Below are 27,021 nucleotides of genomic sequence, written 5' to 3'. Positions count from 1 at the left end.
CGATCTTATAGCTGTTGTAAAGTGATTGTGCTAATCACCACGCTACCATGCCACCCCTTTATTGTCTGCTCCTTACACATACCCTGACCATTCTCGTGATTTCTCTGCCCTCTACTGCTTACCAACTGCCCGTTACACCGCTGGCATTTAGGGCAGCAATGAAGGTCCTCCATCTTTGTCTGCCCTTGTTTATTTTCTCTAAAATACCCCAGGTGTGGTTCAGGGTCCTCATTTCTCCCTCTATGATATGGCACCAATTTGTCGTTGGTCTCCTGTGTTTCCTCCACCCTTCAGAGGTCCAGTGAAGTGCTGTCTTGATCAGGGGTCCCCAACCTTTTTTGCACCGTGGACCGGTTTAATATTGATGATATTCTTGTGGACCGGCTGACCGGTGGTGGGGGAGGGGGGCGGTGTTAATCACGACCGGAATATAGGTGCTTGTAAGTGGCTAATAAACTCAATTTCGTTTCTAAAAGGGTTTATCTAACGAATTTAATATTAAACACACAGCGCATATTTTCCTCATATGAACCTATGAAATCATTGCAACACACCAATATGGCTGAATCAGTGGGAGTCTTAGGCTTGTTTCCCGCAACAAGACAGTCCCATTCAGGGGTGATGGGAGACAGCGATACTCGAAGGGGGTTCCTTATGTCCAGTCTATTCCGCTTGGCAGAGATATGATATGGAAATGGAAGCCACGTTTTCAGAATGCCGGCAGAGATGTTATGTCAAACATACTTTTCAGCCCGCCGACATTTGCAAGCTCAAAGAGTTGATCTTCTTCCTGCACTGACATGGATGACGCGTGAGTAATGACCTCATGTGCGTTCAAGTTTAACAGTGGGAATGACGAAAGGTGCAGCTGACTCATTACAGGGTTACCAGATTGGCTTTTCCGGCACCAAATTCCAGAAATCTGGCTTTTTCCCATTGTGGTTGGCGTCAGAAAATTCATTTGGCTTTTTGGCTTCTTCATGGCTTCCTCACATGCTAAAATTATCTGCACGAAAATTATATACCATCCTTTTTCTAAATCATTTTCCTTTCAGAAAAATGTTTTTTGGTCAGTTACATTTGGCAATATTTCTGCCACCAAGAGTCTGGGCAAGAAGGTGACACAGTCATGTCACCAAATCATATCGATTTCTCGCACGTGCTTTGCAGCCCGGTACCGGTCCACGGCCCGGTGGTTGGGGACCGCTGGTCTTGATGACTGAGTTGGCCTCTCTTGCCGCACACAGATATAGAACGATTCTTAATTGTTGTTTCCGTAACAATTTTTTTTGGGACCAGTCAGGGTTGTTAGCCCTGAGATGAACTCTCGAACCTGAAGGACCGGTGAAGCACTCTTAGTTTGGCTTCTACCCTTTGACCTGTTTGGCATGGGTGACCTTACCAAGAGCCAAAGCACAAGGTCCTGACTCCAGCCAACATAGCTGTCTGGGTCATTGAGGCAATTTTACTCAAGTTTCTGCATTTTCAATCCCTGACAGGAGAAAAGGTACATATTGTGGTGTTTTGGGCTTTTCCATTAGGCCGTGTACTTCCAGTCCAAGGAAGAAGGATGGGTGGAGAAGTGACTCCATCCCTCCTCTCCCAGAAACATTGAGATTTATGCTGTGTAAAATTTTAAGTCCATTTGAGGTGAATCCTCTTCCTGGCTTTGAGATCAGACCTGACTATGTATATGTCAACACATAAAATTTTGGAAGAGTTCAGCAGGTTGGGCAGCATCTATGGGAAGTAATGCCATTTTGAGTCAAAACTCCTTTGTCAGGAATGTTGAAAAACCTCAGTGTGAAACATTGACTGTCCATTTCCCTCCATAGATGCTGCCTGACCTGGTAAGTTCTTCCAGAATTCTGTGTTTTTCTTGTGTCTTTCTATATGTGTCAAGTTTGGTTTGGCTCAGGTATTTATTCATACTTGAATTAGGTTGGGGCATCCTGTGCTGGTCTGTCTCAGTACTTTATCCAGGTCAGGATGTTGTGCTTAATAATATTGGCATATTAATAGTATGCTTAAGTTGTTACATTTATGTTGATGGTTTCGTTGGATTAGATCGGGAAAGGATTCACACAGCATTTGGCTTGGATTGAGTTGTTTTGGCTCTAGTTTGGTTTGGCGAGTTTTTTGTAGCCAAGCAGGTTTCTATCTTTTATACTGAGCACTTACTTAAAACTTCTCCATTCCTATTATTTTACCTGTTCTGACATGATCATTAATCTGAAATATTGGGTAAGTTTTGACCTCCAAAATATGTGAGTTTCAATATTGGGTCAGTTTTGACCTCCAAAATATGTGAGTTTCAAGAGGTGACTAAAATGTTAAAAGTAGGAAACAGGTGTCCCCATTGTAACAGAAAATGGATGGGGGTTGATTCATTCTCTGCAGGCTGTGTTTTCTGAGTTCTCGACATTCAGCAACTGAGGAGGTACAAAGGAATAGGAGGGGCCAGTCTATTACTTCTGCTTGTAGGTCAGTATTCCACAGCCCATAATTCTTCCCTTATCTTCACTGTCTCTCTCCCAATACATCCCAAATCACAGACCTAAGCACATCCTGTGACGAGTCCATTTTGAGTTGTCTAAAGGCATTTCTCTACCAGTGTCTTTAACGTAGTCTTTTGTTGGCCTTTGCTGGCAATCTGTTTTAAACACAGCCACACCCATGATATCATTTTCAGAATAACAAATTTAGCAAACCACAGAAAAATAACAAATTAAAACTGGTCATATGATCAATTTAATCATCTGCCTCAGGACAGCATTAGGAGCTTCAGAACATATCCTTTGTTAGTACTTTTTAACAAGTTCTCACACCAATCTGCTGCCTATCATCTTCTCTTTTCTAATGTCTGGCATATTCCCCAAACCTTGATCTCTCCCACCAATCTTCACAACCCCATTTTCTCTTCCTAATCACCCGTAATCTTTAACCAAGGGAGCTCCACATCAATCAGCCTTGTGTTTCCTCCAAATTTCCCTCAATATCTCCCCACCCAATCCTTGCCCTGACTTTCCTACCCTCTCCTGATTCCTGCCTTGTACCACAGGAGCTCCAGGACCAGCATGCAGCAAAACCTCTTAAGCAGGTCAAAACTGGTCAAAGCTGTCCAGGTGTTTCAAGTCCTAGTAGTAAATTATTTTCAAAAAAGCTCCTCACTGGGAGGTTTACACCCTGTGGTGTAAGTCTTTCAACCTACCCTGGAATCTTGCTCTGATAAATTATCAAGGTAAATTCTCTATAGATGTAGGACCCTGTAGTGCATTTGCAGCCTTTAAGGCAGACATTGGCAATTGCCTTGGATTTGATAACTGAGGATTTACCTTGAAAAGAATCACTGCAATGCCACTGGGAAACTATGTTCAAGTGCACATGCGACTGAACCACACTGACAAAGCCAGGTAAAGGATGACAGCTACTGGTGGGATTCAGAAATCTTATACTAGACACCCAGGGGGCGGAATCAGCATACTTATGAGATGAAATTCTAATCAGCTCTTAGGGACCTATTACAGTGGTCTTGAAAAGATAATTAATGTAGAAACCAGGTCAGTGTATTGAAATCTGTCCCACTCCATGATTTAGTTCATCATCTATACGTAAAAGAACATAGTAGAGCAAAATTTGAGACCAGTGTTAATAATACTGAAATTTCTGACAGTGGATTCTTCAGGAGTTCCCCTAACTGGATCAAAGTGAAAGAATCATTGTGTCTCACCTCACAAATTAACAATTTGTTTTCGAAGAGACAGACTTATGATCTCATCTCCTGACTCATCTTGATGAGGGAAACGTGCAGAGAAGCAGAAATATTTTTTTTATTGCAGAGTTGAACATGTCCAAGGACTTGTTTGAGAGGAATTACAACAGGTACTGGAGTTGCATGAAGGACGTTTTGTCAACACCTTAGATAGAATAAATAAACACTGTCAGGAACTTGTTAAAAAGGTACTCACAAGGGATTTTTTCTGAAGTTCCTAATGCTGCTCTGAGGCAGATGATTACATTGATCAAATGACGAGTTTTAATTTGTTATTTTTCTGTGGTTTTGCTGTTATTCTGAAAATGAAGATATCATGGGTGTGGTTGTGCTTAAAAGAGATTGCAGCAAAGGCCAACAAAAGACTACCTTAAAGACACTAGGTAGAGAAGTGCCTTTAGTCAACTCAGAATGGACTATGTGGGAATGAGTGGTGATGGCAGAAGGGAAGCAGGTATCTTATGCCTGGAAGAAGAGGCTAATCCTTCCCATCCTCAAGCTGCCTGTCAGCTTGAAGCTCATAGGCTATGAACAAAGATAGATCTCTGCCTCAGCACGACTGACTACAGGATTTAGTAAGGCTGTGAGGAAAATCTGCAACAATGGTGAGTGCATAGGGAAAGTCAGGGGAGTTAAAGAGGTTCTGGGCAGAGTTGGGAGAAAGGGACTACTACAGAGAGAAGGGGTCTACTACAGAGAGAGAGAGAGAGATGGACTACTGCAGAGATGAGCCAGGGAAGTTACAGAATATCAGAGAGGAGCTGAGAGAGACAGAGGATGAAAAGGGTGATTGGGAGGGGTGGAACAGAAAGTTGGCTTTTGTTATTTACGAGCTGTTAGACACCTGATAGAAGTTTATAAAACCACGAGAAGCATTGATTGAGTAAACAGTAAGAATGTTGCCCTTGATGCAAATGTCAAGAGCCAATATACATGTATTTAAAGTAGTGGGAAGGGGGAATGTGCAGAACAGATTTTTTACACAGGGTCCTGCCAGGCTGGTGGTGAGAGTAGATACAACAGTGGCATTAAAGAGGCTTTGAGATAGAAACGTGAAATGCAAGGAATGGAGGGAGATGGATCATGTGCAGGTGGAAGAGATTTAATTTGGCATTATGTTCAGCATAGACATCATGGGCTGAAGGGCCTATTCCTGTCCTATGTTCTGTACAATCTTTCCTGCTGATTATTGTACCTGAGATTTGGGTGCACCTACACACTTTGAATCAGGCAGACAAATGTCCCTGACAGTCAGTTGATTCATCAGATTAAACATGCTGATTGTTAGCCTGTGGGCCAGATGCAGCTCTTCTGTAGAGTGACAAAGGACATTTGTACTCCCGGCTGGAGGCCGGGCATCAGATAGGCTGTGTGCAGCAGACTACTAACAATGACCTTTCTCATTCCAGGATCTGGGATGCCCTAACTGACAACTACATAACAAGCACAGCTGAGGACTGGAGGACAGCACGTCTTCAGGAACTCAATATGAACCTCTCCAACATGGAGGTAATGTTGAAAACTCAGGCAAGACAGCATTTTATGCTTCCAACTGTGTTGCACTGCAAAATATTATTCTGAAAAAATGGAGTTAATCTTATGTTAAAGCTTACCTCTGGCTTCATTTTGTGTGTCATATCCCTCCTGGATACTAAGAATCAACAAGCTCCTTTGCGCAAAAGATATGGGCAGTGAAAACTCCTGAACTAGCTCATTAATTGAGTGATCAGATCTATAACTAAAAATAGCTTTTCCTCAGTAATGGAACCTTGCTTCTGAGTCAGAAGGCCATTGGTTCAAGCATTACCTCAGAATTGAGTTGTGCATTAGCAAAGAGGTGCCACACACACTGAAATGTCTGAAAAACTGAGGCCCTATAGCCATCCTCCCAGTTACCCTATAGCCATCCTCCCAGTTGCCCAGTGTCCAGCATTGAGCTTGTTGTCATAGAAAAAACTCCAAGATGAGGAAAGACAACAGATCTCACCACCTCCAACAGGTGGTGATGAGTGAAACTGTAAGATCCGGGTGGTCTGTCAACATTTGGAGCAGGTTCTGCCAGGGTCCAGCAATGCCTGCATTCACTATGCCAGCCAAGTTGAAGCCCTGAGCCCCTCATCTCTGCTCTAACCATCACATCAGCCCATCCAACGCCAGTCCTCAGATGTGGCCTCTGCATATTACTAAAGTGATAAACTGTGCAACAGGCTGAGCAGTGATGGGATCACCACATCCCTGCTTCAGGAGCGCCTGCAGAGTGCCAGGCTCATGGCATAACAGTTCGCAAATTGGGAAAATGTCTCTGAGGTGTAGTGGGATGTATACCTGTGAGTGTTCAGACTCCTCTCCAGCAAATAGACAGCCTGTGGGGTAGGACAACAGCATAGAGAGCATAGAACAGTACTGCACAAGAACAGGCCCTTTGGCCCATGTTGTCTCTGCCAATTCATCTACCTGCACCTGATCTGTATCCTTCCATTCCATGCTTGTTTATGTGATACTTGTCCGAAAAGAGATTTGTGGTATCATTGTTGTAAAATTAAACTGTCAGTGTAACATCTTTCTTGATGTATTTAATGCACATTAATATCTACGAAGGTTTTTGAAAGCTATAATTAGGAATATGCCAATGTACACTGATGGTTCTCAGCCTTCTATTTCATTCTCTTGCCTGTTCCTGGTAGCGATGACAGTGTAACACTAACCTGTACGGGCCAGAAGCAGCTACTGTCCCATCAGAGGAGTTTGGATGAGTGTTAACTCCTACAATAATTTTACTATTGAAAGGCTCAGACTAAAGCAAGGCCTTCAACAGGTGCAGTACTGGGGCTATCACGTTGGGAGGGGAAGTCATTGCAATGCCATCTGCATCCATCCAGTTACTTGAAGGGATTGCTTCCTCTGACACCCAAGGGAGCAGTCTTCGAAGGTCACTGGGTGCAGTAACGTGAATGAAGGACTATGGGAAGAAATATGGCCACCATCTCCCGCTGGTTTCTACATGGGATAGGGAAGAGGGGCCTTCTGCCAGTTACTTGGGAAGCAAGTGGTAATGAAGGTGAGAAACTGCTCTTCATTATGTTGGCTAACATGTGAGGCATTGCAGAATATTGTAAGTATTTACCCTATAGTCATTGTCTGACAATGACAGGAAACCTGCATGGGAGAGTTTCTAAAGTGATAAAGCTGTTGTACTAGGGCAGTTTCACTCTCTCGACCTTAGGCGTCTGGGTCCAGTGGTATGAACAAGCATCACCAACTGGGGTCTTCCTTGGTTGCAGTGGATGACCATGATGTCTTCTGTGCCTTGTCATGCTTTTCGATCTCCATGAAGTGTTGCAGTACCACCTTCCTGGCCGTTGGATCTCATTGTAGATCTCATCCACCCAGTTTGCCAGAGCTGACAGGCATATCCCTATTTCACCGGGGTATGAGGCTGCTGGCTACCCTCACCTGGTTTAGCCCTCCTATTGAGGCAGTGTACAGGGTGTGACTGCTGTCACATGCAAACAGCTACCTGGAGCCACAGGTGAGAACTATGTGTCCAGTGGAGACCAAAGGTGAGTGAGCTGCCCTGGAATGGACACTAGCCCCTTTACCAAAGGTGCTGCCCCTCCCTGGACACTCCATACACCCCATTTACCCTGAATCTATAGGCTATAGTGTTAATGTTTTTAAGAAAAAAAGAACTGTTTTACAAATGAGACCCTCTGTTGGTTGGGTCAGCCATGGATGTTGCGATCCAGCTGTCCAAATGATACACAAGCCAGGGCAGTGCAATATGGAGAGCAAGCTGTTGCCCATGCAGAAGGCTCCCCCTTTCCATGCAACTGATGAGCCCAAAGGAATGGCAGAGAATGATATAATTTGCTACCAGTGACATCGCAGGAGCTGCCAGTCAGCATTGAACTCAACGTAGGACTGCTTTAAGGATTCCAGCTCTGGGTTTTTCCCTCAGAGTTTACTCCCAAAGCCTTCCCCATGAATGAGTGCAGCCACAAGGCAGTGGAAGTGTGAGATCAGACCTTTCTTTCTCTTAGATGAGCTGCCAATCATGGCTGACAAGCCCTATTTGCCCGAAGTGACTAGTTTTAAGGCATCAATAACTTGCCTTTGCTCCTTCTCTCATCAGTAGGAACAGTTCTGCCAGGCTCAGCATCTAAGCCACACATGAAGACCAGGAGCTGGACTTGTTTGTCAGAGGCCCTTAATAGATATTAGGAGCTTATCCCTATTACTACCACCAGCTATAATAACCTCAAGGAACCATTTTCACAAATAGAAATGAGAATATAACAGCTCCCATTTATTGACTTGCCTGTTGATATTTCATCCTGGCGTTGATAGAAGCAGATTAAGTTCTGAGCTGGAGCTGGTTACCCATTTTCTCCTGTATTGGAGTATGGTTATGGAGATCTTTGGTGTGTCAAAGGTCTGGTCGAGGTTCAGGGACATACAAACTCCTTCCCTTATTCCATGTATCCGAGGAGCAGCAAAGAAGTCTACCCAGTTTCATCCTCTGTCAGCGGAGGGGTGGCAAGGGCACTTGTAGAGAGTAAATGTTTCTGAGGCAAGCTGCATGATTTCAGCATGCCCCTGAAACCTTTAATGAAATAAAACACATCTGAAGTATAGTCTATACAGCAGTCCATTTACATCGAGGGGAATTCCATCTATGGTAATTGCTTCAAGGTTTCAAAGTCCATTTATTATCAAAGTATTTATATAGTATATAACCCTGAGATTCATCTTCCCACAGACAGCCACAAGAAACACAATAGCACCCATTTAAAGAAAAACCTCACAGAACAAGACCATCAAACCCCCAACGTGCAAAAAAAGAACAAATTGTGCAAATAACAAAAAGCGAGCAGATAACACACAGAACATTAAACATCAAGCTCCAGAGACCCTGAAAGAGAGTCCACATCCACGAGCCACCGAAGCAGGTGAAGCCAGTCCAGAAGCTGATGGCACAGGCCACAGCTACGGAATCAGTCAGTTCAGCTCTGTGGACCCAAGGCTCCTGTATCTTCTGCCAGAAACAGCGAGAGGGAGACCAGTTAAATGCGGGCAGATGGCGCTGAACACCTGCTCTCATCCTCATCAATTTTAATCTTGCTCAATGTTTTAATCGGCATGGAGTAATAGAGATAACAATGGGTTCGCGTTCTGCCATTAGGAATCGATGGCTGCCCCTCTCATTCTTGCCGAATCCCCGAGGAGATCGCAAAAGCACCAGATTTTTTAATTGGCTCAAAAGTTCATCCCTAAAATGGAAATTACAGGCTGCAATCAGTCACAGTTCAGAAGAAGTATATCTAGAAGAAGAGTATCTAGCAGTTTTGTGAGCTGTCTGCAGAACTGCGCCATCTTACCGGATAATATGCTAAAGATTGAGTAATTTTTGCTACCATTCTTGCCGCTGTGGCTGAGAGTGGGCAATGATCTGGCAGTCAAACCCACAACATTACTGAACTCAACGGGATGATGTTTTATTTTCAGTTGTGGGATAAAACGAGTGATATTAGATAGTTGCCATTCTAACTGAATCAACATCACACACATCCAGTATCACAGCAAAAGTTCTATATGCTCCAGGTAATCAAGGGAAGTAGAGGTCGAATATACATACTGTAGGAAACGTTATGATGTGTGTGTCGGGGGGGGGGGAAGGTTCTGGTAATGTTTTAGTAACTGATATAGTGAAGTGGATGAAATATAAAACTCCCCAATTAAATGCTTGCAGGGTTACATAATGAATATTTCCTGTAGCTATTGTGCTGCTTCCTAATTACTGTTCCTCAGTGTAGAAAACCACTTAACTGATCTAAGTGACAGATCTACTGTATATTCAAAATGTGAAGAAGTCAAGAAGGTAGGGATTCTGGCCAGGGCCAGTAAAACCTGAAATTCATTTACAATTGAATTAATTGTGTAAAGGAGACCAAGTAATAATGGTGTATTGAATCAGAATCTGAATCGGAATCAAGTTTATTATCACTGACATACGTTATCAAATTTGTTGTCTTGTGGCAGCATTACAGTACAATACATAAAATATTACTATAAACTCCAATACGAAGTATATAAAAATTAAATAAGTAGTGCAAAAGAGAGCAAAATAATGAGAGTGCACACAGTATACAACCTGAAATACTTGGTCTTCACAGGCATCCACAGAAACAGAAGAACCCCAAAAGTATAATGACAGAAAAACGTTAGAACCCCAAAGCCCCCTCTCCCCCTGCAGCAAAGCATCAATGCATCAACCTCCCCTTCCCCCTGCCCGCTTCAGCAAAAAGTGTCAGCGCCCACCAGTCACCAAGCCATAGCAAAGCCCCCAAAGACTGCATGATCTGCAGACAACAAAAACTATTTTTATTATCTTTGCTATTGTTATTCAGTGTAATATTTATTCAATCATTTGCAGCAGCTTGCTGCATATTGAAAATAAATTGTACAGTGCAATATTGATATAACCGGGGGCAGCAGATAACTTTAGCATCTGTATTATAAGTTGCTGATGTTATAGGTGAATCTATCATTTACCTAATTATGGAATTCACCTTTCTTCAAAGATCCGCACAGCAATTCTGTTTATGATGTATTAGATATTCCAGTGGTAAGAACATAAGCAATAGCAAGACGAGGCAATATAGTTCCTTGAGCCACTTGGCTAGTTAATTAGATCAAGGTTGATTATGTTCCTTAACCCATCCGAATTCATCATCAAGCTTCCAAGATCTGGGCCTCTGTACCTCCCTCTCAACTTCCTTATTAGCAGATCTCACTCAAAGAAGATTGGTCATGACATCTCCTTCTCACTGATTATCAACACGTGTGCACCTCAAGGTTGCATGTTTAGCCTCCTTCTCTATCTTTATACACAAATGACTGTGGTTAAACACAGCTGCAAAGCCACCTTCAAATTAACTCATGATATTTGGCTGTAAGGCAGCTATGGAAGCAAGATGGGATTCAATCAATGCTGCACCAACTCTAAGATGAGTAAATCATTTACCTACAGGCACAACACATTTCTGAAGATGTGGTCTCACTAAAGCCCTTCACAACTGCAGCAGGACCTCCTTCCTCATAAACTCCAACCCTCTTACAACAAAGGTGAACATATCATTTTGCCTTTCTAATAGGTTGCTGGTTCTACTCTCTGCTTCTTGTGGACCAGCACACCCAGATCCCTCTGTACACTAATGTTTGGTCATTTTTCACCGTTTAAAAGAACACTGTTTTACCATTTCTCCTCGAATATACTTCACCTGTCATCTTCTGAGCCAGTTACTTGACCCACATGTCTAGCTTTGCATCTTCCCCACATCACTCTTGCCAATACTAATGAGAAAAATGAATATATATTATTGCCCATATTTTCATCCAAGGTATTTCTAAATTATGAACAGCCAGTGCTGCTCCCTCTGGGGCATCTCTAGTAATAGTCTCCTATGCTTAAAAATCCGCATTACTGGTTTTGTCCTGTCAATGCCAAAAAGTACGCATAATGCACATGAGCTGTCCTTTTTAAATAAGTTTTTTTTTGTGATCAGGAAGGTGGAAACAGAAGGTCAGGGCTTCCAAAAAGGAATTGGACAGGTACTGAAGCAAGAGATGTTCCTCACTGGTCACGCTATAACAGTAATTGTCAATGTGACTACCAAACTCAGCTACATTATTTTGCCTCTGGGTCAGCTGGGAACATTTGCATGATCTTGCAGCGGCTACTTTGTTAAAGACGTCAACTGCAGCTTGTCAACCTTGCCTGCCACAGCTTGGGTCACAGTGAGGCATAGCTTAGATCTGTGGCTCTGGACAGCTTCCTAGGGTTAGAGCACATTATGTGAAGACTGAGAGAGCCCAGATAACTCAGGAGCGTTCATCAATTGCAGCGGCTTCCAGACGCTCCAAGTCCAGCTGCTGTGCAGCTAAAAAAGGTACTATATAAATGCAAGTCCTTCAAGAGCTTTACAGTATAGCCTTTGATAAGGTTCCGCATGGTAGGCTGGTGTGGAAAGTTAGACTGCATGGCATCCAAGGTGAGCTAGTTAATTGGATATGCGATAGGCTTGATGATAGAAAGCAGAGGGTGATGGCGGAAGGTTGTTTTACAGACTTGAAGACTGCCTGTAGTAGTATAGCCCAGGGGCCAGTTCTAGGCCCACTATTATTTGACATTAATACCAATGATTTAAATGAGAATCTACAAAGCATTGATGGTAAGTTAGACACTAATATAGGAGGTGCCACTGATAGTGAAGATGGTTATCAGGATTTACATAGGGACCTTGGTAAGTGAGCTAAGGAATGGCAAATGGAGTTCAATTTGGATAAATGTGAGCTGTTGCATTTTGGGAAGACAAATCAGGGGAAGGAGTTCACAGTGAGTGGTAGGGCACTGGAAGTGTTGTACAACAGAGGAAGTACAAGCACAAGTCCACGGTTCCCTGAAAATGGCGTCACAGTTAGACAGAATGATGAAGAAAGGCCGACATCAGTCAGGGCACAGAGTACAGAGGTCGCAATGTTATGTTGCAGTTGTAAGATATGTTAGTGAGGCTACATCTGGAATATGGTGTTCAGTTGCGGTCTCCCTGCTCTCGGAAAGATGCCATTAAACTGGAAAGGGTACAGAGGTGATTTATGAGGATGTTGCTGAGACTCTAGAAAGTTAGTTATGGAGAGAGGCTGAGCAGGTTGTGTTTTTTTTTCATTGGAGTATACGATAATGAGGGGTGACCTTATCTGGAGGTATTTCAAATCATGAGGGCATCAACGTGCAGTCTTTTTCTCAGGGTTGTGGAATCAAGAATTAGGATGCATGGGTTTACGATGAGAGGGGAGAGATTTTAATTGAAAACTAAAGGGCAACTTTGTCATCCAGAGAGTAGTCAGTATATGGAATGAGCAGCCAGAGGAAGTGCTTGAAGCAGGTATATTACCAACATCTAAATGATACTTGGGAGAACTACAGTAGATAGGAAAGGTTTAAAAGGAGATGGGACATATGTATTGCACTGTACTGCTGTCACAAAACAACCAATTTCACCACATACTGTATGTTAGTGATATTAAACCTGATTCTGATTCTCTATGTTGTAGAGTAAGTTTGAAAAGACAGAGTGAGTGTGATACTATGGTGATGTGTACATTAGGATGTAGGACAATACACTGTCAGTGACTCATGCCCTCCATTCACTCCCATTTTCCTTTCTTTCTTTTTCAATCTTTTTATTAAATTTCAAATTAATATACATAACAATACTAATGATACAAAAATATAACATTGATAATGGTTAACATATACAAACATAATTTGAGTAAAATATATAATTCAAACCTCCCAATCTCTGAGTAATTGAACATGAAAAAGAGTTTTATAAAGAACCCCCTAAACTAAAAAAACAAAGACTGGGATGTCTTATTCCCTCGGATAAGAACATTATTTGTCACTAACTCCGCTCCTCTATAGATAAACAAAAGATTATTTAAAAAAAGGGTTCTGAAAGGGACAACTTACATCATATGAAAATGTTGAATAAATGGCCTCCAGGTTTCTTCAAATTTAACTGACGAATCAACCATACCACTCTTAATTTTTTCCAGGTTTAAACATAATATAGTTTGAGAAACCATTTTCCTTGATGCAGTACAACACTGCTCCTGCTGACTACCTTGACCACATCCATCCATGCTACCTTGGTCTCAACTGTTGGCTTCACCCTCCAATCAATAGGGGGGTGGACATCTCACTCCAGGCCCCCGCACTCCCACTAGGTATTGACAAAACCAGGTGAGGCCTTTTCAGATCTTGACAGCATATTATTAGCACTATTGCTTCTAATTTAACTTGTATACACAAAATACTCTGCAGGTGCTGGGGTCAAAGCAACACTCACAACACGCTGGAGGAATTCAGCAGGTTGGGCAGCATCCGTGGAAATGATCAGTCAACGTTTCGGGCCAGAACCCTTCGTCAGGACTGAAGAGTTCCTCCAGCGTGTTGTGAGTGTTAATTTAACTTGTATGTTTGGCTTGAGCTTGTATCTTTAAGCACTGCAGTTGAAATGAGTCCTGCTGTAGGGACTCGGCCCAAAACATCGTCTGTACTCTTTTCCATAGATGCTGCCTGGCCTGCTGAGTTCCTCCAGCAGTTTATGTGTGTTGTTCAGATTTCCAGCATCTGCAGATTCTCTCTTGTTTGTGGTTGAAGCGATCTGATCACTTTGCCTCTATGCCAAAGGAACTGGAGATGGTCATGAAAGGGGTGGCCAAGTGGTTAAGGTGTTCGTCTAATGATCTGAAGGTCGCTAGTTCGAGCCTCAGCTGTGGCAGCGTGCTTGTGTCCTTGAGCAAGGTACTTAACCACACATTGCTCTAGTGTCTGTGTGAGGAGTGACGCCCCACACAGACTTCCAATCTGCGCCTTGTAAGGCATGAAAATGCCCGACGCAGGCCTCTCATGGTCTGAGTCGACGTTCCCCCCTCCTCCCTTAATTAGGTCATAATAACTTAACTCCGAGGAAAGAAGTGAACATCTCAATGAACAGACTGTCTTATATTCTGGCATTATCTTTCTGTTAATCAGCAACACTTAATGTGTGAAAGTACTTCCTTCTTACTCGCTTTCAGTTGAGCGAGGAGAGAGGTGAAAAGCTGGCCCATCTGGAAAACCGAATTTGTAGAGAGGCTGATCATGGATGGTAGGGTTAGCCCAAGAATGTTTTGCAGCTTCCACAAATAATTTCCAGGTCACCGCTTTAAGCAATTCCAGGAAAACAAAATCGTAGGGACATTAGAAATATTATTTATATATTTCAATTATAAGTTTTGCAATAGGATACAGGTGGTTTAATAAGAATGTGGAATTAACCTGTCATCTCCTGATGTATAGGACTTTTGCAATTGCATTTGAAGATGATATGCTGCAAAGCTGTATGATTGATGGTCTCCGGTGGAAATTTGGCAATGAGGTGGTTGCAAGATTTGAGATTATGATACCTCCCAATATCAACAAGAGTCAGCAATGTGGTTTCCCTTTGGAAAGTACATGTAGTTATTCGCTCGGCCTTATTGGTCTGATGGGTGGTGCCCACTTTACTATGCTCAGTGTGGTTTCAGTTATAGTTATAGAGGTCTATTCAGTGTTTTTCTCACTACAGATGCTACATGAATAACTGAGCATTTCCAGAATTCTCTTTTACATCAAATTTTCAGCAATGATAGTGTTCAGCATCCAGTGTTGTTGCATTCTTTTCTCTAATTGCCCTGAATGCTCCAGGCTTCCTTAGATGGCAATTGTGCCCATTCACAATCTTTGTTTCCAGTGAATCACAGACATTCTCCACTATCAAACCAATACTCAACCCACTTCTCCAATCACGACTTAAACAATGTCTCATTTTCCGGTTTCCAGTTCTGATCAAGATTCATTGGCCTAAATTCTCTTTCTCTCTCCACAGACACTGCTTGATAGGCTGAGAATCTGCAACATTTCCTGTTTTTATTATATACACAGAAGTTGTGTCCAGTAATGACAGATGGACTGTGAGGCCTTAGCCAGTTTCTTCAATATGCATTATTCCGTAGGGATTGAAATAGCTTCTCTAGTTATAACTTTAATCCTTTTTTCCCCCTTTATCTGACACTTTTAAATTAATGAACTAATGCTGCCAGGAAATTTTCACTGGAAAGCATCAGTACATACGAATTACTCAGGGTGTTATTTCACAGCTATGGAGGTGTGAACCAATCTGTTCTGTTCAAAACTCTGCACTGAATGAGTAATAATTTCTCCCAAAAGTTAGGAAAAGACCCAGGTATTTCAGACTTCTATGGAATGATTGGAATTCATGCTTTCTGGATTACTAGTCCACTTCACAACAGGTGCAAATAAAGAGCTGAGAACTCAAGAACATCCTTGATGTAGGGAGAGACTTGGTGCTGCTGCAAAACCAGTCATGGATTCAAACCCCCTCGCTAAAACTTCACAGCTTATCTGATTTTCACCTTCCTGTCTTTCCACTCACATCATTGAGCGAAGTTTCAGAACAACCATGGGTTGTTTTCTCTGCTGAGGGATAAAGTTGTGAGAGTTATAGTTAGGGTAGATATTGTCTTTTTCCTAGGGTGAAAATGTCAATTACTAGATTTAAAGTTCAAAGGATATTTACGAGGCAAGTTATTTTACCCAGAACATGGTGGAATGTCCTACCAGCAGAAGTGATGTTAAGTGGAGACCATAAGACAATAGACAATAGACAATAGGTGCAGGAGTAGACCATTCGGCCCTTCGAGCCAGCACCGCCATTCACTGTGATCATGGCTGATCATTCACAATCAGTATCCAGTTCCTGCCTTATCCCCATAACCTTTGATTCCACTATCTTTAAGAGCTCTATCCATCTCTTTTTTGAAAGCATCCAGAGACTTGGCCTCCACAGCCTTCTGGGGCAGAGCATTCCATATATCCACCACTCTCTGGGTGAAAAAGTTTTTCCTCAACTCTGTTCTAAATGGGCTACCCCTAATTCTTATAACTGTGGCCTCTGGTTCTGGACTCACCCATTGGCGGGAACATGATTCCTGCCTCCAGCGTGTCCAATCCCTTAATAATCTTATATGTTTCAATAAGATCCCCTCTCAGCCTTCTAAGTTCCAGAGTATACAAGCCCAGTCACTCCAATCTTTCAACATATGACAGTCCCACCATCCTGGGAATTAACTTTGTGAACCTACGCTGCACTCCCTCAACAGCAAGAATGTGCTTCCTCAAATTTGGAGACCAAAACTGATCCTGAATCTATAGAACATTGGAAAATGATTACTAATGCGTCCACGATTTCTAAAGCCACCTCCTTAGGTACCCTGGGATGCAGACCATCAGGTCCCGGGGGCTTATCAGTCTTCAGACCCAACAGTCTATCCAACACCATTTCCTGACTAATATAAATTTCCTTCAATTCATCCATTACCCTAGGTCCTTTGGCCACTATTACATCTGGGAGATTGTTTGTGTCTTCCCTAGTGAAGACAGATCCAAAGTACCTGTTCAACTCGTCTGCCATTTCCTTGTTCCCCATAATAAATTCACCCGCTTCTTTCTTCAAGGGCCCAATTTTGGTCTTAACTATTTTTTTCCTTTTCACATACCTAAAGAAGCTTTTACTATCCTCCTTTATATTCTTGGCTAGTTTACCTTCGTACCTCATTTTTTCTCCGCGTATTGCCTTTTTAGTTACCTTCTGTTGCTCTTTAAAAGTTTCCCAATCCTCCGGCTTCCCACTCGTCTTTGCTATGTTATACTTCTTCTCTTTTATTTTTATACTGTCCATTACTTTCCTTGTCAGCCACGGCCTCCCCTTACTCCCCTTAGGATCTTTCTTCCTCTTTGAAATGAACTGATCCTGCACCTTCCGCATTATTCCCAGAAACACTTGCCATTGCTGTTCCACTGTCATCCCTGCTAGGGTATTGTTCCATTGAACTTTGGCCAGTTCCTCCCTCATAGCACCATAGTTCCCTTCGTTCAACTGTAATACTGACACTTCCGAGTTTCCCTTCTCCCTCTCAAATTGTAGATTAAAGCTTATCATACCTCCTAATGGCCCCTTTACCTCGAGGTCCCTGATCAAATTCGGTTCATTACACCACACTAAATCTAGAATTGCGTTCTCTCTGGTAGGCTCCAGTACAAGCTGTTCTAAGAATCCATCTCAGAGGGACTCCACAAACTCCCTTTCTTGGGGTCCAGTACCAAGACATCAGAGCAGAATTAGGGTAATTGGCCCATTGAGTCCGCTCTGCCATTCCATCATTGCTGATATATTAGCCCTCACAAGCTCCCAGTCCCATTCTCCTGTCTTCTCCCAGTAACCTTTGACACTCTTACTAATTAAGCACTTTTCATTGAAATATACCCAATTACTTGGTGTCCATAGCCATCTGTGGCAATGAATGGATGTCCTTCTATTCTGGGGCTCTGCCCTCAAATTCTAGACTCTCCCACTATAGGAAACATCCTCCCCACGTGCACTCTATCTAGGTCTTTCAACATTCAACAGGTTTTAATGAGATTCCCCCCTCTCAATCTTCTAAACTCCAATGAGTACAGGGCCAAAGCCATCAAATGCTCATCATACATTAACCTTTTCATTCCCAGAATAATTCTCGTGAACCTCCTCTGGAACCACTGCAATACCAGTTCATCTTTTACTAGATAATGGGCCCAAAGCTACTCACAGTAGTCCAAGTACAGTCTGACCAATAACTTCTAAAGCCTCAGTATTACATCCTTGCTTTTATATTCTAGTCCTCTCGAAAAGAATGATAGCATTGCATTTGACTTCCTCACCACTGACTTGACCTGTAAGTTAAGCTTTAGGGAATCCTGCATGAGATCTGCAAGTCCATTTGCGTGTCTGATTTTTGAATTTTCACCTGTTTAGAAAATAGTCTACGCTTTTATTTTTTCCACCAAAGTGCATGGCTATACACTTCCCTACACTATATTCCATCTGCCACTTCTTTGCCTATTCTCCTAATCTGTCTAGGTCCCTCTGCAGACTTCCTGCTTCGTCAACACTCTCTGCCCCTCCACCTACCATTGTATCATCTGCAAGCTTGGCACAAGCCATCAATCCCGTCATCCAAATCACTGACGTACTAGGAAACAAGTCTAACACCGATCCCTGTGGAACACTACTAGTCACCAACATCCAACCAAAATAGACCCTCTTTATTCCCACTCTTTGCTTCCTGCCAGTCAACCAATCTTCTATCCACACTAGTATCTTTTCTGTAATACCATGGCCTCTTATCTTGTTTAGCAGCCTCATGTGAGGCACCTTGTCAAAGGCCTTCTGAAAATCCAAGTAAGCAATATTCACTGACTCTCCGTTGTCTATCCTGCCTGTTATTTCCTCAAAGATTTCCAACAGATTAGTCAGGCAAGATTTCCCCATAAGGAAACCATGCTGACTTTGGCCTGTTTTATCATGTGCCTCCAAGTACCCTGAAACATCACCCTTAATAATGGACTCCAACATCTTCCCGACCATTGAGATCAAGCTAACCAGCCTACGATTTCCTTTTTCTACCTCCCTCCCTTCTCAAAGAGTGGTGTGATATTTGCAATTTTCCAGTCCTCCAGAACCATTCCAGAAGCTAGTGATTCTTGAAAGATCATTACTAATGTCTCCACAACCTCTTCAGCTACCTCCTTCAGAACACTAGGGTATAGTCCATCTGGTCCAGGTGACTAATTTACCTTCAGACCTTTCAGCTTCTCAAGCACCTTCTCCTTAGTAATAACAACAACTCTCACTTCTGCCCCTTGACATTTTTGATTTTCTGGCATTCTGCTAGTGTCTTCCTTAGTGAAGACTGATGCAAAATACTTATTAAATTTGGCTGCCATTTCTTTGTCCCCTATTACTACCTCTACAGCTTAATTTTCCAGTGGTCTGATATCCACTCTCACCTCTCTTTTACTCTTTATATATCTGAAAAAAACTTATGGTATCCTCTTTTATATTATTGGCTAGCTTACCTTCATATCTCATATTTCCTCTCCTTTTGGCTTTTTTAATTGTTTCTCAATCCTCACTACTTCTCACTACTTTTTGCTATTTTATATGCCCTCTCTTTACCTTTTATAAGACCATAAGACATAGGAGCAGAATTAGGCCATCTGGCCCATCGAGTTTGCTCCGCCATTCAATCATTGCTGATCCTTTTTTCTATCTCCTCCTCAACCCCAGTTCCTGGCCTTCTCCCCATAACCTTTGATGCCATGTCCAATCAAGAACCTATCAATCTCTGCCTTAAATACACCCAACAACCTGGCCTCCACAGCTGCACGTGGCAACAAATTCCACAAATTCACCACCCTTTGGCTGAAGAAATTTCTCCGCATCTCTGTTTTGAAAGGGCACCCCTCTATCCTAAGGCAATGCCCTCTTGTCCTAGACTCTCCCACCATGGGAAATATCCTTTCCACATCTACTCTGTCTAGGCCTTTCAACATCCGAAAGGTTTCAATGAGATCCCCCCTCATCCTTCTGAATTCCAGCGAGTACAGACCCAGAGATATCAAACGTTCCTCGTATGATAACCCTTTCATTCCTGGAATCATCCTTGTGAACCTCCTCTGAATCCTTTCCAAGGCTAGCAATCTTTTCTTAGATAAGGAGCCCAAAACTGGTCACCATACTCAAGGCGAGGCCTCATCAGTACCTTATAAAGCCTCAGCATCACATTCTTGCTCTTGTATTCGAGACCTCTTGAAATGAATGCTAACATGGCATTTGCCTTCCTCACCAACGACTCAACCTGTAAGTTAACCTTCAGGGTTTTCTGCACAAGGACTCCTAAGTCCCTCTGCATCTCAGATTCCCAGATTTTCTCCCCGTTTAGAAAATAGTCCACACAATTATTTCTACTACCAAAGTGCATGACCATGTATTTTCTAACATTGTATTTCATTTGCCACTTTCTTGCCCATTCTCCTAATCTGTCTAAGTCCTTCTGTGTCCTACCCATTTCCTCAACATTACCTGCCACTCCACCAATCTTTGTATCATCTGCAAACTTGGCAACAAAGCCATCTATTCCATCATCTAAATCATTTATATACAGCATAAAAAGAAGTGGTCCCAACACTGACCCCCGTGGAACACCACAGTCACTGGCAGCCAACCAGAAAAGGATCCTTTTATTCCCACTCGCTGCCTCCTACCTATCAGCCAATGCTCTAACCATGTTAGTAACTTCCCTGTAATACCATGGGCTCTTAACTTGGTAAGCAGCCTCATGTGTGGCACCTTGTCAAAGGCCTTCTGAAAGTCCAAATATACAACATTCACTGCATCCCCTTTATCTATCCTACTTGTAATCTCTTCAAAGAATTCCAACAGGTTCATCAGGCAGGATTTTCCTTGAAGGAAGTCATGCTGACTTTGTACTATCTTGTCCTGTGTCACCAAGTACTCTATCACCTCATCCTCAATAATTGACTCCCAACATCTTCCCAACCGCTGAGGTCAGGCTAACTGGTCTATAATTTCCGTTCTGCTGTCTTCCTCCTTTCTTAAAGAATGGAGTAATGTTTGCAATGTTCCAGTCTTATGGCATCATCCCAGAGTCCAATGATTTTTGAAAGATCATTTCTAATGCCACCACAATCTCTAACGCTACCTCTTTCAGAACCCTAGGGTGCAGTTCATCTGGTCCGGGTGACTTACGTATCTTTAGGTCTTTCAACTTTTTGAGCACCTTCTCTCTTGTAACAGAGACTGCACCCAATGGGTTAATGTCCATTTAACCCATTCTGTCTGTGTGAGATCTTTGAAGAAGTTATTAATTTAGTCAGAATTGTCTGATCTCTCTATACTGGCTTCCAAATATTTTTGTACAATATACAGTATATACAAATATGTATGTATCTTTGACATCTGTGACCGATTCAGACTTCATATTCAATTCCATCATGGTCAGGTTACAGCCACTCTCAGCTTTCCAGATTCATGATCTTTCGAGAGGTATTTGAAACTAAGCAGGTCTCTTTCAGTGTCACAAGACAAAAACGTACCTATAAAAAAAAATTCAAGCTGCTGGTCGTTTCTGCCACAGCGCACAGCGGCTCATGGCTGCTTAAGGAAGATCTCCCAAACTACATACTCAAGGAGACATTTAATTTTATCTTTCCATCAAAGCACAGGAACAAGCAGAGGGGAGCGCAGGTATTTGCCTGTATTGTAAGTGTCTCCATCAGATAGTCAGAGACTGCACTTGCATCATTGTAACCTGTCAGCAATACTAGAGAGTCTCCTTGGTTTATGCATAAACATATGTCCTTCAGTACACCTGGGCATATTCTCCAACCCTAGTCCTGTCAATGCAGAATCCATTAAATCATTGCAGGCTCCTCTGTGGCCTGAAGAACATTGCTTCTATTGTGTTAATTCCCTTTAAGGTCTGTTTAGAACCATCACCCCTGCAGTGATTCATGCAGACAAATGTGAGAAATGGCAGCACATCAACAGGGAACACTGCACTGAAACAGGCGACGCCAGCTTCAACACAAGCCTACACAGAGAAACCTGGCCGTGCTGTTCTTTGAATCCTGCAATTAAGATTCTTGCTCTTTATGTGCCATCCACAAACAGCAAGGAAAGTGACCTACTCTGCTGTTTTAACACCAGATAAGTGGGTGGATCACTTATTTCTAGGTCTTTTATAGAGATTTTTTTTAGTTTGGTTCAGTGCTTTAAATCTTCAGATGCATTGTCTTATGTCAACTCCGCTATGGACGGTCCCAAGTCCAGCTGTGAAAGGAGGGGGGGTTGGGCATGGGGCTAGCAACCTTATCCTGTAAAAACTCAGAGCTACAGAAATGCCGAGAGGAAGGATCTTCGCCAAGAAGACACTAAGAAAACGGGGAGCTGCTGTTGGTGGCCTATGCCCAAGTAGGGGTGGTGGGGCAAAAGAAGAAGAGGAAGCAGAATTGTCTTATGTCACCAATGACATTTGTTTTCTTTCATTATCGTCTGACTGTGTACATATCAGAATGGGTTAATTGGGCTTTTAATCAACCACAGGAGAAGTATAAGAAGAGACAGAGCTTCAGTGTTTGCAGGGCTTTCCCCCTCTGTGTAATCCTGGAGAGATATTCCGTACAAGTTATGTTGGATGGGGAAGAGAAGTCCCAATTTTCTTTGGAATCTGTTAAAATTGAAACTCTGAACTCAATCAATTGCAAAAGGAATCAATGACCTGGAATTTCCTGAAAGCTGTTCCCTCTTTTTTCCTTTACCCTGTCTTCACACGTCTCAAGATGCCATCGTACATTGTGCAAAGTGACAGCAGTGGAAAAGGAACACAACTAAAGAAATTCTCAGCTGAAACTGTGTCCAACAAGTTGAATGTCAATATGGAGTTCTTGGGAAAGAGTAGTTTATGGTATTCTGTAAATATTAATATTTAGTGGGCTATCAGAGACATAAGACCAGAAGTCAATAAGACATAGGAGCAGAATTAGGACATTTGGTTCATCGAGGTTGCTTCACCATTCCATCATGGCCGGTTTATTATCCTTCTCAACCCCATTCTCCCGCCTTCTCACTGTAACCTTTGATGCCCTGACTAATCAAGAACCTGTCAACCCAATGACTTGACCTCCACAGCCATTTGTTGCAATGAATTCCATAAATTTGCCACCTTCCGGCTGAAGAAATTCCTCCTCATCTCTGTTCTAAAGGGACGTCCTTGTATTTTGAAGGTGTGCCCTCTAGTCCTAGACTTACCCACTATAGGAAACATCCTCTCCACTTACACTCTGTCTAGGCCTTTCAATATTCAATAGGTCTCAGTGAGATACCCCACCCCCTCCATTCTTCTAAACTCCAACTAGTACAGGCCCAGAGCCATCAAACTCTCCTCATGTATTAACCCTTTCGTTCCCAGGATTATTATCATGAACCTCTTCTGGATCCTCTTCAATGGCAGCACATCCTTTTTGAGATAAGGGGTCTAAAACTGCTCATAATACTCCAAGTGCTGTCTGACCAATGCTTTATAAAACCTCAGCATCAATCCACATACAGAAAAGCAGTACCTCGCTGATTTGGTCATTATTCATAATGACAGCGCTGACCTTTCTCCAGAATCCATTTGAAGCTCTGGTTTTGCATGAGCTGCTTGAACAATTCAGCTTTACTGGTTTGTGTTCCATGTGTAGTATAATAGCTGCCAGAGACAGCACTCACTTCTGAGATTTACTTGTATTGGTTTCAGTGAGGTCAGATTGGACAACACATAGCAACATTGCGCTACCTCAATACTGTGTATATAGTGTCTACGACTGAAGTGTCACATACCCAATGACGGGTTAAAGAACCAGCAGAAATGGAAAACACCTTGAAGTCTGGTATTGCTTTTCACTAATGCTCATTTATTAGTAACTACGCAATACAGTAATAAAATTCAGACATATCAATCAGGTTAGCAATGATTATATATATAAGTGTGGGAATATAAAAACCAAGCTTTTTCAAGCCTAGGGATAAATGGATACAGTCTTACGATGATGGGTAAAGGGAATCAGTTCAGTTCGTGGTATCTAGTTGAGTAGTGATGGAGAGAGAGAGATGTTTAGTTCTTCAGGTGAGCTGATGCTGTTGATCTTCCTGTTGTCCTCCGAAACTTCCAAGTTAGCCAAACTTAACCAATTCTAAGAGCACCGTCTTCAAGTGATAGTCTACCAATCCAGGCAAAGGTTAGACACACAGGTAGACTCCACAAGGTCGCTCTTTCACGCACTAATGATCACAGATCGATCCCTCACAATCGATCCTCAGTCCCACACTCGTGGGCACCTGAACAGGATGGTGGTAACTTCACCACACCTCAGTGCATCTGCGTGTCCTGTGAAACAAGCAATTACGCTGGTTTAAGTACTGTTGTGCTGCACACCAGCTGTCCATCAAGTAGTTCCTCCCTTCTCTATCTGTAGGAACTCAGAAGCTGCCAGTGTCCTTGCAGAAATTCCAAACAAACTGTGAGCAGTTTTCGCCTCTCTCTTTCTCAATAACAAGTTGTTTGTGCTGTACAGCTGCATGCTCTCTCTCTCTCTCTCTTTTTAAAAGCACAGTCCATAATGAATAACTCAGGATATCATCACAGAAGATAAATTTCTAATCTGCAGTTTTCTTTTGCTATTATTACCACTTGTCTCAGATTTGGAAAACAAAACAGAAAAAAAAACAGCTGCTGGCAATAGGAAACAAAAATAAGGATTGATGGAAAAAAATCAGCAGAACAGGCAGCAACAGTGGAAAGAAAAACAATCAAATATTTGGATTTGCAGCCCTTCTTTGGAACTGGAAATGAGAGAGACAGGAGAGAATGTGGGGAAGGGATATGTAGAGCAAAGGGACTGTGATAGAATGAGTTGAAAGGAACTAATGGTTGTAGGTTCCAGCACTTTAAACTTCTGGGTCTGAGTAATGAGTTGTTAATTGTAAAATGGTGGTGCTTGCCCAACAGACATGATGTGAGGAGTAGGATAAGAAAAACTGAGTGAACATTATAAAAAACAGAAAATAGAAAACGCAAGAGGAACTAAGTAGGCCAGGCAGCATTTGTGGAAAGAAAATCAGATGTCCGTAGTGGTTGAGGAGACCATTTAAAGAGATCCTTGACATTATGAATAAGGCATTGAATTTGAGCTTAACTTTTATAAAACATGAGTCCTCGGTGAAACGATTGCAGCCAATTTTGGGAATTGCCCTTTGGAAAGCATATCAAGACCTTGGAGAGGAAGCAGAAGGGATTTACTATAATGGTACAGAGTTGAAAGACTTTAGAAAAGCCGTTAATGCAAAGTTGGGACAATGGAAACAGATTCATCATCAGTTTTGAAGGGGTATGCATTCTGGAAATGGAAAAATTTACAGAGCTATAGGAATTGGAATTAGATATTATTACAAAGTTCTCTCAATGTGATCTGAACCTCTGGCAAACCAGCAACCGATTCAATCCCCGGGCCTGTTACCTGCTGACTTAGAAGCAAGGGTAACCACATTGCTACTGAGATTATTCCTTTTATCAATATCAGTCACTCCTGAAGTTTAGTAATGCAGCTCCCACATGCTGTCTTACTTTTCCTAAAAGTCTGAATGAATGGAAAAGAACTTAGAAGTTAGGGTAAGATGAAATAGGTAAACAAAGATTTTAATTAGGACATCAACAATATACAAACATATTGGATAGAAGTCCTGTTTTTGTGTTTTAGAATATCAAATTATACACGCAGTGGCTACCTTACATCTGTTTGTTAATGCAAATATCTAATCAGCCAATCATATGGCAGCAACTCAATTAAAAAAAAATATGCAGACATTGTTATGAGGTTCAGTTGTTGTTCAGGCCAAACATCAGAATGGGGGAGAAGTGTGACCTAAATGACTTTGACTGTAGAATAATTGTTGGTGCTAGACGGGGTGGTATGTGGTTTTCAGAAACTGCTGATCTTGAATTTTCACACACAAGTCTCGAGAGTTTACATAGAATGGTGAAAAAAAAACCCACAAAGAAACATCCAGTGAGCAGCAGTTCTGTGGGCAAAAATGCCTTGTTAGTGAGAGAGGTCAGAGGAGAATGGCCAGACTAATTCAAGGGCAGGAAGGCGACAGTAACTCAAATAACCACCCGTTACAACAGTGGTGTGCGCACTTTTCAAACCTTGAAGTGGATGGGCTACAGCAGCAGAAGATCACAAATATACACTCAACAGCCACTTTAGTAGGCACTGTACCTGGTAAAATGGCCACTGAGTGTATATGCACTGTTGCAGACTCACTAGCATGTTAAATATTTGAGAGACAGAAAAATATTTTTAGATTTATTTTGATCGATTGCAAACAAGATCAGATCATCGCTTCCCAAATGACAGCAGCAGGACGGGATTAGAAAGGATACATTGTCCTGTGAGGAAAAGCAGAGCACAGGGCTAAAGGCAGTTACTGCCAACCTCAGTAAGGCCAGCTGTGCAGCCCCTGCACATGGTACAAGAGCCATACCAATTAGCATAGAATGTAATTAGCATTAGATTAGCACAAGGCTTTCTAGTGTATCCCCATCACAAGCTTCCACCAGAATTCGATTAGGAAGAGACAGTAAATCGTGTACATTCTGGGCAAGGAAGAAGAAACCAAGGAGTTGGACTTGGGATCCCAGCTTTAAGGCAAGTCTGAAAATTGCAAATATTACATAAAATTGAGAATGATTGTGAAAGGGAACCTGGGACAGGGTCATTCTACTCATTTTCCTTTAAGTGTTGTCTCAGCCTCAGTAACCGGGTTTGACACAATCTGGCAATTTGACGTAATACTGCTGCATTTAGGCTGTTGGTTTCAGCACCTCGCAAGTTAACAGTCTGTGGCTCTGCAAAATCTCTGGCTTGTGTGTTTGAGCTCACCTGATACTCAGCAGGCAAGTGTACTTCCTTTAATTTTGCATTATCTGTAGCATTGTCATCATTAAATCATTATTTTATGTTCATTTAAGTTTATATTAACTGATATTTATCATATACTGTGCTGCTGCTGAAAAAGCTAATTTTCATGAAATGAAAATTGTTAATAGTTGACAATAATAAGCTAGAACTTGAATTCTTTCACAGTGCAATGACTCCAGAACATATAAATCTTCAGCACACATACATCACTGTATTCAGC

At 42.2% G+C, this 27,021-nt stretch overlaps 1 protein-coding gene across 1 annotated transcript in view; it reads left to right on the top strand.

The window, feature by feature from the left end:
- Positions 1–27,021, top strand: part of fez1 (fasciculation and elongation protein zeta 1 (zygin I)) — a 76,743-nt gene that overhangs the window by 15,038 nt on the left and 34,684 nt on the right. The window contains exon 2 of the mRNA XM_063038446.1: positions 5,182–5,281. Within this exon, the coding sequence (XP_062894516.1) occupies positions 5,182–5,281 (100 nt within the window). The remainder of the gene's footprint in view (positions 1–5,181; positions 5,282–27,021) is intronic.

The sequence above is a fragment of the Mobula hypostoma genome, chromosome X2, assembly GCF_963921235.1.
Source record: "Mobula hypostoma chromosome X2, sMobHyp1.1, whole genome shotgun sequence".
In the NCBI taxonomy this organism is placed as follows: domain Eukaryota; kingdom Metazoa; phylum Chordata; class Chondrichthyes; order Myliobatiformes; family Myliobatidae; genus Mobula; species Mobula hypostoma.
Note: the sequence above shows the minus strand (reverse complement) of the source record. Positions and strands in the feature narration are given on the sequence as shown.